General features: G+C 37.2%; 1 protein-coding gene across 5 annotated transcripts in view; it reads right to left on the bottom strand.

Annotated features, from left to right (window-relative positions):
* Positions 1-19,030, bottom strand: part of FBXO16 (F-box protein 16) — a 55,834-nt gene that overhangs the window by 22,767 nt on the left and 14,037 nt on the right. For 3 of the 5 annotated variants that reach the window (XM_036854225.1, XM_036854227.1, XM_036854229.1), the window contains exons 4-6: positions 10,544-10,750; positions 5,644-5,808; positions 1,788-2,020 (exon numbers count right to left, since the gene is read on the bottom strand). In XM_036854225.1, the coding sequence (XP_036710120.1) occupies positions 1,788-2,020; positions 5,644-5,808; positions 10,544-10,750 (605 nt within the window). The remainder of the gene's footprint in view (positions 1-1,787; positions 2,021-5,643; positions 5,809-10,543; positions 10,751-19,030) is intronic. The other 2 variants (XM_036854226.1, XM_036854228.1) reach the window with 2 other exon arrangements.

Raw genomic sequence — 19,030 nt, 5'->3', positions numbered from 1 at the left:
GGGAGTCTGGATTTGAACCCAAGCAGTATGGCCCCTGAGCCTGTACACTGTCACTATCTTATGCTGCCTTGATGTTAATCTGTTGAAATAGAACCTCAGACTATGAAAAATGCATTAAAACATTTTCAAAAATTTCAAATTTTGTTTCCTTAATTTCTTGTTTATCCTGTGTGCGTGTGTGTGTGTGTCTGTGTGTGTGTGTGTGAACAAATGAACAGATACATATGTACATACAGATGTATATTTTCTTACTCTCTTTTCTTTCTACATTGTGGGTAGGATACTAGAGACACTCTTTTGCAATTTGCTTTTCTCACTTAACTATGTACCCTGGAAATCACTCCTTACCAGTTCATAGAGATCTTCCTCATTCATTTTTACAGTTGCCTAATACTCCATTGTGTGAATGGGCCATACATAGTTTATTCAACAAACACTCTCCTATTTATGGGCACTTAAGTTATTTCCAATATTTCAAAATCATAAACAATACTGCAATAAATATCCTTGTGCTGATGTACTTTTGGTACTCAAGGTTGATTCCTAGAAGTGGGATTGCTGGGTCAAAATAAATACAGATATCTTTTGCTGGATGTTGTACAATTTTTCTCCACAAGGTTTGCGCCGATGTGTATTCCCACCAGCAGTGTATGAGGGTGCCTGCTTGCCCACAGCCTCACCAACAGAATATATTGTCAAACTTTGAAGTTTTGCCGATCAGAGAGTTGAAAAACGGCATATTTTGTAACGTTGTGCAAAAAGCAACACTGGGAGGATAAACCAGAAACGCATGAGATTTGTAAGTGGGAATGGGGTGGAAAAGATGAGTGTATGGTAGAGTGGAGGAGATGGAGGGGGTGATTCTCTGAGTCCACCTTCTGTACGCTTTTTGTATAGTTTTACATAGTTTTAACTCTAGAATCACGTAACATACTCACACTGAAGGGGATATTTAAAGAAAAGAACCCACATGACTTTTGAACACAGTAGTATGAGTATATACCCAGGCTAAAGGCAAAAAGAACCAGAAACAAATATTGAATTCTAGTTAGTAGATTTGTTTCAATAATGATATGAGTTAGCAATTCTGAAATTACTTTCAGAATTTGTTAAGTAAATATATACTCTGTGTATTTACTATATATAATACATTTTATATAAAATTATATATGTACATATAATATATAATCAAAATTATATATGTATATATATATGGAGATATGTATATGGAGATGTACATATTTGTATATCCCTCCCTCTATCACAGAAGGGAGATACAAATGTGGAAAAGGAAAAGGAAAAGACTAGAATGAACCTTACGGTACTGGATTGGAATTTGAGGTATTAAAATATTAAAAGAAGCTGTAAGGAAAGCATTACAGCTACAAAATGCAAACAAATCCTAAAGAACTGGGCAAAATTACCAATAATAGTTCATTTACGTTTCAATTACTTTTTGCTTCTACGTAGTGAAAAGCATTTGTATTTCACAGTAAGTTCTGTTTTCATCTTTTCATAGACTGAAGTGCCAGTCGATTGTTTCTAAAAGCAAAGAGGTGTGGGATGGGGAGAGCGGGAGGGAGGGAGATGTAAGAGGGAAGAGATATGGGAACATATGTATATGTGTAACTGATTCACTTTGTTATAAAGCAGAAACTAACACACCATTGTAAAGCAATTATACTCCAATAAAGATGTTAAACATAAATAAATAAATAAAATGGCTGTGTAATAAAACATAAATAAATAAATAAAAGCAAAGAAGTGGAGAAGGGCATGACTCTCACCCTTGCCAGCTTTGCTCAATGGGGCCACAGTTGTCCAGGTAATTGAAGCGAATGATATCAGTTGGATGTTTGTCAGAGGATCGCCAGGGTGGGAGTTCTTTCTCCCCTGGGTGGTTCTTCTTTCTTAAAGAGGAAGAGGACCGGAAAGCTGATGAAGGGGACGGCTTTTCCTCTGGAGAACTGCTTGTAACTGGTTGAACATCAGCGATCACAAACCCATCTTTTGGAGGTGTCTAGAAGAAGAAAATTAATTATTTCTGTTCTCAAAATACTATAATAATAACAGAAGTAAAACAAGGAACATCATCATTACCATGACGGCAATGATAATGGTGACAATGATTATAGCAGCCACCAACCCAGGACTACTTGCTATGTGCCAGGCACTGTCTCAGAAGTGTTCATGCGTTACTTTATTTAACCTTCACAATAACTCTAAAAGGCAATTGTAACTACTCCCATTTTACAGAAGAGGAAACTGAAATAGGATAAACTAATTAATTTGCTCACTACTACTACATAAGTATTGACACAGGGTCAGAATTTGAATCCAGGACTATCCTGCTTCAAGTCCACACACTGAACCTCTCTATCCTGAACTGCCCCCTCTCCTACAATATCATTGTACAGTTTTCCACAACTGCAGTTAATTTATTCATAAAAATATACACATTCCAAAAAAAAAAGTACCCCAGCCCTAAGTATACCTAAAACACAGAGACAATTTCGATTATGTAGGGGCAGACTTCATAGATTTTATCAGTTATCAAAACTTCAGCCATTCGCAAAGAATACTTCTGCTTTAATTGCCCAAAATGAAAGTCTATTTTTTGTGTATAAAATTCATAAGGTTTTTATGTGGTTGTAGCCTAAGGGAAGTGGTAGTGGTATGCTGAGAAGCCATTAAAGGTTTAATTTTTGTTCTTTAAGAGATTAGGGAAGCTTTGCTCAGTAAATTGGTTTGCTCGACTTGTTTGTGAAAATTTAAAAATTCCCTAGTCCCTCCAAGCAAAATCAGTTAATTTCTTATCCTTGTTTCAACTGTTCTTTGTATATATTTCTATTACCAGATAGCACTTAGTATTCAATGTCGTAATTATTTGCTTGTCTGTGTCCTGGGCCACTAGACTAGGCTTCCAGAAAGCAGGGTTAAGACCACTGTACTCTTAGCACCTAGCACACAACAGTATTTAATAAATATTTACTCATTTAGTGAGTGATTGTAATTAATAGAGTAAGAAGACATTTTACATTTATATAACTGATGACTCATTACTGGTTTAGTATTCAATATTTTGTGCAGATCTCATTTTAAATGGACATTCAGGGAATTCCTTGGTGGTCCAGTGGTTAGGACTCTGTGCTTTCACTGCCTAGGGCTCCGGTTCGATTCCTGGTCAGGCAACTAAAACTCCAAGCCACACAGCGCGGACAAAAAAATAAAATAAAATAAAGTAAATAAAATGGACATTCATTTCATTTCTCTGAGTTCATATTGAATGAAATCTGTTTTTGCTGGACGAGGTCTTGTTTAACACCACTGGGAATAAATAATACATGATAATAAAAAGCAATTTCAGGGGAGAAAATTTAGGCGTGCATGCTAGTAACTATATATAAATAAGCATCATTAATTCTGAAAAGTATACAATATTTGACCCATTAACAGAATAGGTAATAAAGAAAACTGATGACTTTTCTGTTAAGTAAACAAAAATCTTGTTCCCTTTACCCAAAATCTTTTTGAGAATTTTAAAAATCGTGAATGTTGAAAAAATTTTGAATGCTTTTGTTTGCATATATTGAAATGACCATACATCTTTTCTCTTTTATTCTGTGAATTACATGGATTGATTTTTGAATATTATGCCAACTTTATTCTCCTTGGATACATCCCACTTGGTCATCATTTATTATTTTTTTTTAATATATTACTGGATTTAATTTGCCAATATTTTTAAAGGATTTTTATGTCTGTGTTCATGAGGGGTATTGGTCTGTGGTTTTGTTTTGTTTTCTTGTAAAGTCTTTATCTAGTTTTGGTATAAAGGTTATGAGTTAGGCAGTGCTCCCTCTTCCTCTATTTTCTGAAAGAGTTTATGTAGAACTGGTATTAAAATTGGTATATTAAAAAGTACTACCTACAGAAATTTAATACTAAGCAAAGATGTGGCAATTTTCTTGCATCAGAACTATTCATTATTTTAAAATATAGTTATGCATAAATATTTTGTGGAGAAAGAGTTATTGCTGAAGTCGAAGCATTAAAGTCAGTATTATATATAATACTCAAAACCTTTTTTCATTCTACAAGTTGGTTAATCACTTTTCTCTCCTCTGCCTCAGACCAGCCTATGCTTCAGCCATTGAATGCCATTTCCTGCCTACAATTGAGAACGAGAGTCAAGAAAAGCCTCATGGGGACTTCCCTGGTGGCGCAGTGGTTAAGAATCCGCCTGCCACTGCAGGGCATACGGGTTTGAGCCCTGGTCCAGGAAGATCGCACAGGCCGCAGAGCAACTAAGCCTGTGCGTCACAACTACTGAGCCTGCGCTCTGGAGTCCGCGAGCCACAACTACTGAAGCCCACATGCCTAGAGCCCGTGCTCCGCAACAAGAGAAGCCTCCGCAATGAGAAGTCCGTGCACGGCAACGAAGAGCAGCCCCCGCTCGCGGCAACTAGAAAAAGCCCGCGCGCAGCCACGAAGACCCAACGCAGCCAAAACTAAAAATAAATAATTAAAAAAAAAAAAAAGTCTTTTGATAAAAAAAGTCATAGCTATTGTAATTTTTAAAATAACCTGTCTACCAGTTCAGTTTAAAAATTTCTTTTTTAAAGAAATCCTCAGGGAGAACAACAATTATTGAACTCAGAAAGACTAGTTTTATCATTGCAATTATAACAATATTAATTATGCATAGTTTATTACTATATTAAATGTAGATGGATTCTTCTTCGAGCAAACAATAAAACGAAACCTAAATGAGCACGCTAAATAGTCAGCTCAGGAGCTGACTATTCATATTTCAAACGGATTCTTCAATTTGAAAAGGATTCACGGCAGCTTTTTTACAGAAAACCCCTGTGGTTTTTAAAATCATTCAAAATTTTTAATTTACACATAATTTTTCAGGAACTCATCTACTGTACAAAACAATGCATAACTCTGTAAGTATATATTAGGTCATGCCATAAAGAAAAAGCTCATAAAAATTTCCCATAAGTTACCTAATTAACTGTGACTAAAAGAATGAACATAAACATTGGTTATAATGCATGCAAAACCCCTAGAAAATATTATGCTCACATTATTTACTTTTTATGATTATATGTAAATGCTTTACATTGCTAGTTTCTAGGGTAAAGAGAACTTTAACATGCCCATTGTGCCCTTCCCTAATTACTAATTTATTGCAAAACTCTTCTTTATAAATGATACAAAAATAAACTACAGCTCGTCTGGTAGAATCACAGAAAATTTGAATCCGTTACGTAAAGTGTGATGACCCACAGGTAATAAGGACTGCACACTCCCCCAGAATCCCAGTGTCAGAACTCTGTGGTATAGGCGTCAGAGACACAGAAATCCAGGAATCTGAACAGAGTGAGAAGCTCCCAGTCCTAACCTGGGTGGAACTGTGGTTTGGCAGTGTCAGGTGACAGTTCTCAACTCACATGGATACCTTGAAAAGCGCCATCAAGTTCTCAGAAAAGGAGAATTTTAAAGTCACATCAATAGTATATTTCCTTTGAGTCAACTGCCTTCCCCAACTTCCAGATTGATCATTTAGTCTTAGTTCTAGAATTCCTACATAGTGGATGTTTGTAATTTTGTTGCTTCTTTCCCCAAATTTACCTTGGGCTTGGTAACATGGAGTTCTTTCACCATGTGAATATAGTGTTTCTTCCATATACCCTGCTCAAAGGGAGTTGGAGAGAAATTTATGTACCAGTTAAACCGTAAACATTTGAGCATCCAGAGCTGATCCAGTTCAGTTAAGTTCTTCCAATGCCAGCTCACCTGGAAAAACAACAAAAATTTTAAAAAACAAAAAACTATTCAGTTTACATGCTCACTTTCTCTAGGTTTTGAGCTGTCCCTTTTCTCCAAATCACAGCTTAGTTACCTCCTGCCTCAAGTGCTGCCTAGCCAGGCAGAAGGATTTTTTTAATGTTAATTCAGACTTAGAATCAGAGTCAACTAATGTTTATTGAGCACCTATTAACCATTCTCATAGCAATCTAAGGAGGGAAGTATAATTATTATTCTCATATTGCAAATGAGGAAACTGAGGCTCAGATAGACTTTGGAACTTCCTAAAGGCTCCTGAAGGTCTCCATATGAAAGTTATATGAAACTTACAGAAACTCCAGTTGGCACATTGCTTATTCTTTTCATGATATGCTTCCTTTTTTCCCTCCATTCTTATGATTTAACTAAATATAAATTTTATAAAGGGAACACCATTGCTAATACTATATTGGAATGTCCTAAATAGCCTTTAAGATTCAATAGAGCATTAAGTGTTTGTTCTATACATTCCATTTCCATAGCTTTCGTGTCAATCCTACACATCCAGCAAATAGTGGAGGTGACCCTACTATGTGTAGTAGTACTTACAATAATTTACTCCAGGTTTTGAGTAAGTCTTGTTAGAAACTAGAGTTGAGTCCATATATAAAGTTGAGACTAGGCATTCTATGTCTCTTATCAAGAGTTGCAAAGATGACAGCTAACCTTCAAACTCAAATTTCATCCTTGGAAAACTGGCCTCTTTTTCAAGATTAACTAAATAATGAATAATGTTTGAGTGCCCCAAAAATAAGCAGGACACTCTATAATGGAACTTGCTACCCATCCATCCATTTATCTATCCCTCTCTTCCTCCCTCCTTCCGTCCTATCATGTCTAGGATTGTTTTACGCGCTGAAGATGAGACGTGCAGGAGAGAGGCATGCCGGAGAGGGCACAATTAGAAGTAATGACAGGTTCAGGAGCTGGAAGGAGGAAAAAGCTTAGAGGATCTGATAGAGCCCTGCGGGCAGAAACAGAAATCACATCTACTTTGTTCAACCAGACATGAAACTACGCAGACCTTAATCTCCATGTGGTTAGTTAACTCAATTCAATAGAGAGGTGAGGTTTGGGAAGGAGGGGATGGGGAGAAAAGTTGCTCAATTCTCACTCTTTTCCTCTGAAAAGAGGAACCTTAGATCTGGTTTAGACCTGGGTATTTAAGTTGGGGGTCCCCCCACCGGGGTAAATAAAGTTTTCTTTTCGTTGTTTTTTGTTTTTTAAACTAAACAGGAATGAGGAGAAGGGTAGGTAAGAGCTTTCAAAACTATAAGACAGGGACTTCCCTGGTGGCGCAGTGGTTAAGAATCTGCCTGCCAATGCAGGGGACACGGGTTTGATCCCTGGTCCAGGAAGATCCCACATGCCAGGAGCAACTAAGCCCGTGTGCCACAACTACTGAGCCCACGTGCCACAACTACTGAAGCCCGCGCGCCTAGAGCCTGTGCTCCGCAACAAGAGAAGCCACCGCAATGAGAAGCCCGCGCACCGCAACGAAGAGTAGCCCCTCTCGCTGCAACTAGAGAAAGCCCGCACGCAGCAACGAAGACCCAATGCAGCCACAAAAAAAAAAGTTAACAAAACAAAACAAAAAACTATAAAGCATCCCCCACCATATTTTTAAACAGCTCAAAGCTCATTTTGGTGCAATGACTTTACTGTTTACTTTAAATCTAGCTGAAGAACAACTGCTTCACACTCAGTTCTGGGAATAAAATACGATGCTGAAATCTTGCAAGACTGACATATGGTGCACATAGATGAGAGGATTAGTTATTTAAAATAACATCTCCCTGGAATGATAACATTCTCATTGTGAAACATTTGGAAAATTCTGAGAAGCTTGAAGAAAAACAAGACCCATAACCCCATCAATCAGAGATGACCATTATTAACAACTTGGTAGAGTTCTTTTCCTTGCTATCTGTTTTCTAGGCATATACGAAACAAAACTGGGAAACTCTGTATACAATTTAAAATCATGCTTTCTTCATTTTACACATAATAAGCATCTCTGTTCTTCTAAAACATGTTTTCTAATGGCTGCATAGTAATTCATCATATGACTGTATGATACTCTCCTATTATTGGGCATTTAAAATGCCATGTTGGCGACTTCCCTGGTGGCGCAGTGGTTAAGAATCTGCCTGCAACTGCAAGGGACACGGGTTCAAGCCCTGGTCCGGGAAGATCCCACATGCTGCGGAGCAACAAAGCCTGTGTGCCACAACTACTGAGCCTGCGCTCTAGAGCCTGCCAGCCACAACTACTGAAGTCCATATGCCTAGAGCCAGTGCTCTACAACAAACAGGAGCCACTGCAATGAGAAGCCCGTGCACCGCAATGAAGAGTAGCCCCCGCTCGCTGCAACTAGAGAAAGCCTGAGCGCAGCAACAAAGACCCAACACAGCCAAAAATACGTAAATAAATAAATAAATTTATTTTTAAAAAATGCTATGCTTTTTTTTTTTTCCTTTTTTAATATTTATTTATTTATTTTCTTATTTGGTTGTGCCGGGTCTTAGTTGCGGCAGGTGGGCTCCTTAGTTGTGGCAGGTGGGCTCCTTAGTTGTGGCATGCATGTGGGATCTAGTTGCCTGACCGGGGATCGAAACTGGGGCCCCTGCTTTGGGAGCACGGAGTCTTAACCACTGTACCACCAGGGAAGTCCCGCTATGCTTTTTTAAAAAATTGTTTCATTTTTGGAATAAGTAATATGTGTACATTAATACTAAATTCAAAGATACCAAGGGGCACACGGTAAAAAAGAATTCTCTCTCATCCCTGTCATCTAGCCATTCATTTCCCTGCCTGGATGTAACCATTGTTACCAGCTTCTTGTGTGTCATTCCAGAATACTAACAGATATGGATATACTATTTTTTTTCTTTCCAAAATGGTAAGACAACTCTGCACCTCTGCTTTTTTCACTGATGATATATTGTGGAGATGGTTACAACCGGTCCCCTATTAGCAGACACTTCCATTGTTTCCAACATTTTGCTACTACAAACTATGCTGCAATATTCTTACACAGACATAATTTTTGCATGTGTTGAAGTATACCCATCAGACAAATTCCAAGAAGTGGAACTGCTGGGGCAAAGGGAATCTTTATGTAAAAATTGAATACTACAAATTGTTCTCGTCATGGTTGCATCAATTTATCTACCAACAATATATGAAAGTGCTTGTTTGCCCACACCTCCACCAATATAAAATAGTATCATTAAAAAAAATGACTCAATCCATCTGAGTCATGAAAGATGGTATGATAATGAGGCTAAGCATTTTACATATTTTAGAAATATTTGCTTTTCTTTCTGTAAACTACTTGTTCTCTTCCTTTGCTCATTTTTCTGCTGGGTTTGTTTTTTTTTTTTTTCTTAATGTAGATTTATAGTAGTTCTTTAAAAAATAAGGAAATTAGCTCTTTGCTGGCCATATGTTTTTCTCCCTGTGTACTTTTTTTTTTGGTTTTTTTGGCAGTACCATACAGCTTGCAGCAACTGAACCCTGACCAGGAACTGAACCCTGGGCCCTCAGCAGTGAAAGTACAGAGTCCTAACCACTGGACCGCCAGGGAATTCCCTCTTGTTTACTGTTTGGATTTATTTATAGTGTTCTTTTCCATGGAGAAAATTTTAATTTTTATAGTCACAACTTAAAATCTGTTTTCTTTATTCTTATTTATAAAACATATATAATATATATACAAAATATATAAAATAAATAAAGATTTTAAGTTATATATTTTCTTTTGAGGCCCTGAATATTATAGAATACTCACAAAGGCCTCCTCCCCTATGTTTCCTTTGAGTACATTTTTGGCTTGCAGGATCTTAGTTCCCCGACCAGGGATGGAACCCGGGCCCTCGGCAGTGAAAGTGCAGAGTCCTAATCACTGGACCACCAGGGAATTCCCTCCTTTGAGTACTTTAATGGTTTCCTTTAATTTCATATCAATCTTTTATCCTTCTAGAATTTTTTTCCAGATAGCTGCCCAATTGTCTCAACACCATTCATTGAATAATTCACATATCTTACTGCATTCATTTTCTTAATCTTAAAAACTAAAGTTACCATGTTACACGTATATGAATGCAAAGTAACAGGTAATTTCTGGTCTTACTAGACTATGAAAAGAATCAACAAAATGACTATCAGTTTTATATCTTAAATAATATACTTTAATACACCATGGAATTACTTGTAAGAAAATAATGGTCAGATCCTTTCCCAACCTCACCCCTGTGAGCACATCTGCCCACTCTGAAGACTTTTAGTCTCATATTCTTTTGTAATTATTGAGCACCTTATTTTAAGCTTTTCTATTTATGAATGGCCTGCACTCCACAGTTTAGGATTTTACTGTAGTTCTGTGCTGTGCAATATAAGACTATTTTGCTGATGAACCATTACATATATGTGTATTTGTTTCCCCAGCTAGTTAATACTATTTTGTGGACACTTAGTAGTGTCTTACACTTTTTCCCGCTCTTGAGCACTAAATGCAGAGTCAGACACAAAGGAGATGAGGGTTAATTCAAACTGTACAGACTAGTCATACTAAGCATCTCATCTACTTCTTAGTTTTGTGTACGTGCTGTTTTTTTCCTCAAGTTTCAGCGTTTTCTAGGCTGTCTTTACAAGATGCCATACACTGCTTCTTTGTCTTTACCTGTGCACAACGACAAAGGCTTCGGGGATCCAGGAAAGAAAAGATATATAAAGATAACACCCTTGGAAGCTTGGTAGTAAAATCCAGAGCTTCTGCTGGAATTTTTTCCTGAAGCTTTCGACAGCAGAACTTTTGCTGTGACAGGGAGCAGCGTTCTAACAGCCCTGTCAGGATTCTTCTCCTTTGAGAGTCTGTCCATTTGTCAAACTGGGGAAAAAAAAAAAGGAAAAGAAAACAAAAAAAAGCTCCAGGTTTAGTCTGACACCAGAGATGCATTGTAAAAAGAAGAGATAAGAATGGCATAGAAAGTGAGTTTAGGAATTTATTCCTAATGAATAGCATGTATTTCTTTCCCTAACTAGTAAATTCCACGTTTTACCACTTATCTGTCCTTTCTCATGTTTGCGTGGGTGAGCCCGTGCAAGACTGGGGTGTGGACACAGAAGTGCACTTGACCTCAAAACTTGGAGTTACATAAAAACAGTAAGTTGAGAGCTGGCCATATTCATAAACTGAGAATATATATACTTATAAAATACAGATCTTTCTCAACTTCTGATGGAGTTACTTCCTAATACACCCATCATAAGTTGAAAATATCATAAGTCGAAAATGCATTTAATACACCTAACCTACCAAACATCCTAGCTTAGCCCAGCCTACCTTAAACGTGCTCAGAACACTTCCATGAGCCTACAGTTGGGCAAAATCATCTAACACAAAGCCTACTTTATAATAAAGTGTTGACTATCTCATGTAATTTATTGAATACTAGACTGAACGTGAAAAACAGAATGGTTGTCTGGGTGCAGAAGGTTGTGAGTGTATTCATTATGTATCCTCGTGATCACGTGGCTGACTGGGAACTGTGGCTTGCTGGTTGCCCAGCATCATAAGAGAATATCCTACTGCACACAGCTAGCCTGAAAAAAAACCCCAAAATTTACAATTTTAAATATGGTTTCTGCCTAATGTCTATCATTTTGCACCATCATAAAGCCAAAAATTCACTAAGTTGAATCACCCTAAGTCGGGACCGTCTGTACAACCTCAAGAGAAGACACTTGGGCAGCCTCACTCCCCCAACAGTTTCTCTATTAACTCGTTAGAGATTAAAACGCCAGGACGAGAAACAAACCTTTGTGTTCACAATCGGAGATAAGGTATAGCAAGCAAATATCCCTGAGAAGGGGAATATACAGGGTTAAAGTTCTACTAATATGTAAATGATTGATATGATTGCAAAGGAAAAGTTGATAGGGGGACCTGGGAAAAAAGTACCAGAGATAGGAAGTAGATGCCAAAGCCATCTGGGGCATGCCAAACAAAAGCTTTGGTTACTTCACAGTTTTCCTCAGAGATAACCCCAAACCAGTCCCAAGACCAGTGACTGATCAGAGATAAGAAATTGAGGGCTGGCCAAAACCAAAAGAAAGCCTCTTAGGGGAACACCTAGCAGCTGAAGGGGCCATTACCAGACTCTAAATCTCTTTTCTTCTTTAGGCCATTAGAGAAGAGAAAACAGGGAAGTTTGGGGCTACTTGTATTTTGTATACTATTGCATTTAACATATAGAGGTTTATTAGTTATTATAAAGTAATCAGAATTTTATAATAAACCTTAGTTGTAATCATAAAATACATTGACCACCTAAAAAGGCATATAAAGTAAAAATGTATTTTTATAAGCCTTATGACAAGTCAACTTTGTTATAATCATAGGATGTATCTTTTTAATTAGTAGGAATACTTCTTGATTAAAACTATTCACTGTTACAGATCTATTCAGTGACCCATGAATCTCACTTTGGAGACTATAATTCATGCGCAGGGGGTGGGGTTGGGGGGATGGAGAATCCTAAAATGAAAAAAAAAAACCCCAAAAAAACCTTAACTTACAAATAAGTGAATAAAATGTATTCACGTGTGAGTGTTCCCAGATTTCTTCTATGTTTGTTTCTGCACAGTCCATATTTCCAACTCCCACAAAATGAGACTTCTTTCCTTTGGGGTTGGATTATTAGAATGAATATAGAGAAGTCGGACCAGAATGGCCAGGGCCAGGGGAAGGATCAGGCCCAAGAAGCTGCTTTGATCTATAAAATAAAGAGCCAACGGGGAGGCATATGGAGATAGAAGAGCTGCAGGGCTTGGGCTTGTAGGGAGTTTGGGGGGTTCAGACTGTAATTGCCTCTGCAGCAGTTATAGAGTATGAGAGAACTGGGGAATGAAGGAAGGAGATGTGGGAAGTATTGTTATGAGTTTTGAATTGGATCCCCTGTGATTTTTCTTTGAGAGACCAAATGAATATTGGTAATCATTTTTTAAATTACTTTTGGGCAGTGCTATGTGGCTCTGTAGAAACTGAGCTACGTGGGGACCCAGGATGATTATGCTTACAAAATAATTTTTATGGGATATTATTAGCACTGCAAGAAATCAGAAATAACCTCAAATGCCTAACAAGAGTGGATCAGCTCAGCAAACTAATATATCAGCATGATAAGAGAAAGTATGGCATTACAGATGGATGGTGGATTTGGGAGTGAGGCCATTTGAGTCTCACTAACAACCTCTTAATTTCTTCATTTACACATTAAGAATAATTATATCTAAATTGCAGGATTGTCGGAGGATTAAATAAAATATGTATAAAATTCCTAATACGGTGCATGATTCGTAGTCATGGCAGTTAATATTATAAAATATCATAGTGATGTTAAAAATAATAAGTATGTGGGGTAAATCAATGTAAAAAGAATAGATATGCAAACAATTAAATTACAAAGCATAAAATTACCACGTTTGTACATTGACAAGGACGGGAAGTACATTTCAAATCACTGAGGTTAGCTCAATTACTTTCATGGACGCCCACAAAAAGAGAATGAGCTCAGATTGAAGAACAAGTGATTTAGAATGAATATAAAAGAACATTAGGATTATAAAATGCTGAAGAAATCTATAAAAGAAAACATTAAAACATTTTCCTCTAGGGATTAAAAAGATCATTACATTGGTTCCTCATTTATTTCCCTGATTACAACAAAGATAATTTATATTTGGCTTTGATTGGTGTTCTTTGCCTCGAGGGATTTTTCCTTTCTAATTGTGTTTATTTAGGCTAAAAGAAAACTAATTTGCATTCCTTGAACTCCTACCAATTGAAGGTGGGTAGAAGACTCAGAAGAATGCTTAACAGTTGGGGAAAATCCCTTTGGAATTTAAAAGTGCTAGGAATAATCCAAAAAGTAAATAATCCTTTTTAAAATAGTTCCTTTTTAACATTATATATTATATGACACTATGCTATATTATATTATGCTATACTATCTTATATCATATCATATTATATTTTATAATTTTTTAATGCCTTTTTATAGGGCTTTCTTGACAATAGAATTGTGAAAGTCCTATTTTCAGAGTAGTTGTTACAACGATTCTTGCTGCATTTTCAGGAAGTGAGGACAGTTGCTAGAGCGTCAGTGCCACTCATCTTACACCAAATAGCAAGGAAAGTTCCCGGGGAGTGAGGGGCAAGACGAAGACAGAGGCTTGTTATTTTTTGCTTACTGGTTATATTATCTTAATCTGCTTGAGTTTCTGAATCTTATTATCAAACACTTAATTTCACAATAAAAGCATGAATACATTATTGTTTTAAAAGTTTCAAATAGGTACTTGTAGAATTAAACATGAAAATCCTCTTTATTCCTTCCCATCAAATCTCACTCCATTCCCCAGTAATAACCACTGTTTACAGTTTGATGTTCATGCGTTTCTATGCATTTACATATACATACAGCCATCAATAGGGAAGCAGTTGAAACAACAAGGTCCTATTGTATAGCACAGGGGACCATATTCAATACCCTGTGATAAACCATAATGGAAAAGAATATATACATATGTATAACTGAATCACTTTGCTGTACAGCAGATTAATACAACATTGTAAATCAACTATACGTCAATAAAATTTAAAAAAAAATATAGGGGCTTCTCTGGTGGCGCAGTGGTTAAGAATCTGCCTGCCAATGCAGGGGATATGGGTTTGAGCCCTGGTCCAGGAAGATCCCACATGCTGCGGAGCAACTAAGCTCATGCGCCACAACTACTGAGCCTGCACTCTAGAGCCCGTGAGCCATAGCTACTGAGACTGCATGCCACAACTACTGAGGCCTGCGCGCCTAGAGCCCGTGCTCCACAACGAGAAGCCACCGCGATGAGAAGCCTGTGCACCGCAACAAAGAGTAGCCCCCGCTCGCCACAGCTAGAGAAAGCCCACGCGCAGCAACGAAGACCCAAAGCAGCCAAAAATAAATAATTAAATAAATAAATTTATTTTAAAAAAATAGGGAAGCAGTTAAATAAATTAGAGTATACCCACCCCATGGAATACTACACAACAGTTTTAAAAACAAACAAAATATAGCCATAAACATACAGATATGCAATGAACTTCAGAGCATGATATTTTCTACAGTCATTCATAGAAGTACACATATGCCATGATCTATTTATTCAATATACTACTGATACCATTTAGGTTGTTTCCAACACACACACACACACACACACACACACACACACACATACACGTGCCTACACACACTGCAATATTCTTGTGCACATTTTTTCATGTCCCATGTGAATATTTCTCTAGTCCAGATAAACAGAACTGGAATTATAGGTTCAAAGATTCTGCATTTAAAATTTTAATAGATCCTGTCAAATTGTCTTTTAAAAGTCTTTATTATTTTATATTCCCTCTAATTGTGTCTTAAGCATATCCTACTACTCCCCACTGAATGCTTACTTACACTGGATATTATTTATCTCTTCAATTTTTGCCCCATAGACCAAGAGAGGGGTTGGGAATCTCATTATTTTAATTTGCATTTCTCTAATTTTAGTAAAAAGAATATAGTTTCCATGTTTATTGGCCACATATATTTTTGTGTATTTCTCATTCTTCTATTGGCCCATTATTCTGTAGGGGTAGTTGTATTTTTCTTATTGATTTGTAGTAACTTTATATATCTCAGCTATTAATGTTTTTTCAATTTTTTTATTGATGTATAGTTGATTTACAATATTGTGCCAGTCTCTGCTGTACAGCAAAGTGACTCAGTTATAGACATATATACATTCTTTTTTTATATTCTTTTCCATTATGGTTTATCACAGGATACTGAATATCGTTCCCTGTGCTATACATTAGGACCTTGTGGTTTATCCATTCTAAATGTAATAGTTTGCATCTACCAACCCCAAACTCCTAGTCCATCCCTCTCCCTGTCCCCTCCCCCCTTGGCAACCACAAGTCTGCTCTCTATGTCTATGAGTCTGTTCCTGTTTTGTAGATAGTTTCATTTGTGCCATATTTTAGATTCTGCATATAAGTGGTATCATATGGTATTTGTCTTTCTCTTTCTGACTTACTTCACTTAGTATGATGATCTCTAGTTGCATCCAAGTTGCTGCAAGTGGCATTATTTCATTCTTTCTTATGGCTGAGTAGTATTCCATTGTATCTATGCACCACATCTTCTTTATCCATTCATCAGATATTAATCTTCATCAAGCAACTTGCAAAATATTTTCCTGTTTCTCTTTTGAATTTTAACTCTGATTATGGTTGTTTCCAGCAAGTTAAAAGTGATGCCATCTACTTTAATCAAATTCTTTATAACATTACAATTATTTCTAACAACATAGCAGAAGCTGAGAAAAAGTCTGAAACACTATCTTTTCAACTAAAATACTTCTGCTGGTGTTTTCTGTCCATTGGGAAGTAGTTGCCTTTTCTAACAGGGATTGAAGGGCAGAGAAGATTTAAGAGAAAATGGATTAAGTAATAGCACGGAACAGCAAAGTTGAAGAGCTTTTTTTCAGTTTCTCTTAATCATCTTGTTTGTAACTGTACAGAACATCAGACATTTGCCATGTGCAAATGTATGAACAAAAATGACATTCTATGGCTAAATATAAAATACTTTTGAATTGTTTATCATTGAATAGGTCTCATATTACATCTTGCCTCTTACTATCCAGATTGTTTTAAAAAATGACTTTATTTCTAATACTAGATTGAGCTTTAAAACCAATACTTAGTCCCTGCAATGAACATCCCAAGTAATGTTATGTTTAAATCAACATCCTTATTTCTCCTTTCTTTTTTTGGAAAATGCATTTCTTATGTTATCAATCTCTTATGTTGTTTGTAAAGTACACAAACAAAAAACTTAAAAACTAAAATGGAGAGAGAAAATTGAATAAAAGTAAATTGGAGGGACTTCCCTGGCAGTCTAGAGGTTAAGACCCTGCACTTCCATTGCAGGGGGCATGGGTTTGATCCCTGGTCGTGGACCTAAGATCCCGCATGCCACAGGGCAAGGCAAAAATAAAATAAAATAAAATAAATTGGAAATATCCCCTTGAAACTTAATTGATGTGGCTTTCATGGAGGTATAAAGATTACTATGTGATCTAGTGAATTTAAGGAATAAGTTTGTTGTTAGGCAAAAGAGAAAAACCAGTGAGTATCATTTAGAAAATGTTTATTAAATGTCTGATAGCATCAAGAAATGTATAACAAGGAGTATGATAGAACCATGCCTACCCCCTGTAGTTTAGCCAATTGCAGTAGATAGATAATTAGTGATCTTTGCAAATATATGTTTCTATTAGTTATGGTAAAAGAAAAGAATAAACAGGACCTTTTAAAAAGTTTGAAGACCTTGAACTTCATCCAGGGTGATATTGAAAATACTTAACAACTGGCAATGCTACCAACCAATCAAAACAGACAGCAGCTGGTCAGCCATACCACTGAGCACTGGCTGAACATTAGCCCTGGTTATATTAACTTAGGGACTTCCACTAATAGTAAGTGGAATGACAGTGCAAATATAGTCATTCTAAATAAATGTCTTTTTTAAGTTTCTGGTAACAGATGCAAAGTTAGTTTAAAAACATAAATAGAATATGAGAAAAACTTAGCTAGATTGCAGTATTTTAAAATTAATTTTTAGTGAATTTATTTTAGAATATATATATATATATATTTTTTTTTTGGCCCACGCCACGCGGCATGTGGGATATTAGTTCCCTGACCAGGGATCGAACCCACGTCCCCTGCATTAGAAGCACGGAGTCTTAACCGCTGCACCGCCAGGGAAGTTCCTTTAGTGAATTTATTTTATAAAATTTTAGTACTGTTTTGAATAGGTAATACATTCACATGATTAAAAACATTCACATGGTTAAAACTTCAAAAGGTACAAAAGACTATTCACCTAAAAGCGCAAGTTTTTGCATAGCCGTGTTTTCAGTTCTCTTGGGTGAAGAGACAGACTATCAGGTGAGACTGAAGAGGAATTTGAGGAGTCATACGCATTGCTCAGAGACGGGTACTTTGATCTTGAGGGACAATAGTCACTGAGACCATGTTTCCTTTGAGGAAGAGTGTGAAAGTCTTTGTGCTGAGGATAGTCATATCTTGTTAGGTAGAAGCATAACGTTGTTACAGTTTTCCTTTGGAAGTTTAAGTATGTGTAGAGGGGTGTATATGGATACTAAGGAGTTAAGTGGATAAGCTGCGCTGGTTTCTAAGCTATCATCTCTCAGATCCAAACCCACCCCATATTCTGTGAATATGGAAGGCTAGGGCTCCGCAAACCAAATTTCTCCTTTGACGGCGGGCTCCCTGTTAAATACTGCCAATGGGGAGGGGTCACTAGAGGGAAACTGAGGGAGAAGAACCTCACTCCTTTCTGTTTCCTTGCTATTCCTGGCAGTTATCACCTTAGGTCTTCACCCTGGCAGTAGCAGTTGATTCCTGAATCCTGTTTTTTCCACACTCCCAGAACCATCATGCTTCCTCAGATATATCAGAATCAGCTGGGGGCTTCCCTGGTGGCGCAGTGGTTGAGAATCTGCCTGCCAATGCAGCGGACACGGGTTCGAGCCCTGGTCTGGGAAGATCCCACATGCCACGGAGCAACTGGGCCCGTGAGCCACAATTACTGAGCCTGCGCGTCTGGAGCCTGTGCTCCGCAACAAGAGAGGCCACGATAGTGAGAGGCCCGCGCACCGCGATGAAGAGTGGCCCCCACTTGCCACAACTAGAGAAAGCCCTCGCACAGAAACTAAGACCCAAAACAGCCATAAATAAATAAAAAATAAAGAAAAAAAAAAGAATCAGCTGGCCATGATATCCTCTATTCTATTCTGTAGACGTCCCCTACAGGGATGGTCCCAGCTCCAGAGTCCTTTCTCTGGGCTCCTGATGTATCAGTGAAGCTGGTGGTAGCTACTTCCTGCATCTCTAGCTCCACGGTACCTCAGTGTTCCCTTTTTGTCTTTTCTGTCTTCTAGTATTTTTAAAACCAGTTCTATTTATTAAATTATGTCTGTTAAAATAACTGGCATGATTTCTTTTTTTCTGACTCAACCCTAACTGATACATACAGAAAGTACCAGT

The sequence above is a fragment of the Balaenoptera musculus genome, chromosome 6, assembly GCF_009873245.2.
Source record: "Balaenoptera musculus isolate JJ_BM4_2016_0621 chromosome 6, mBalMus1.pri.v3, whole genome shotgun sequence".
NCBI lineage: Eukaryota > Metazoa > Chordata > Mammalia > Artiodactyla > Balaenopteridae > Balaenoptera > Balaenoptera musculus.
Note: the sequence above shows the minus strand (reverse complement) of the source record. Positions and strands in the feature narration are given on the sequence as shown.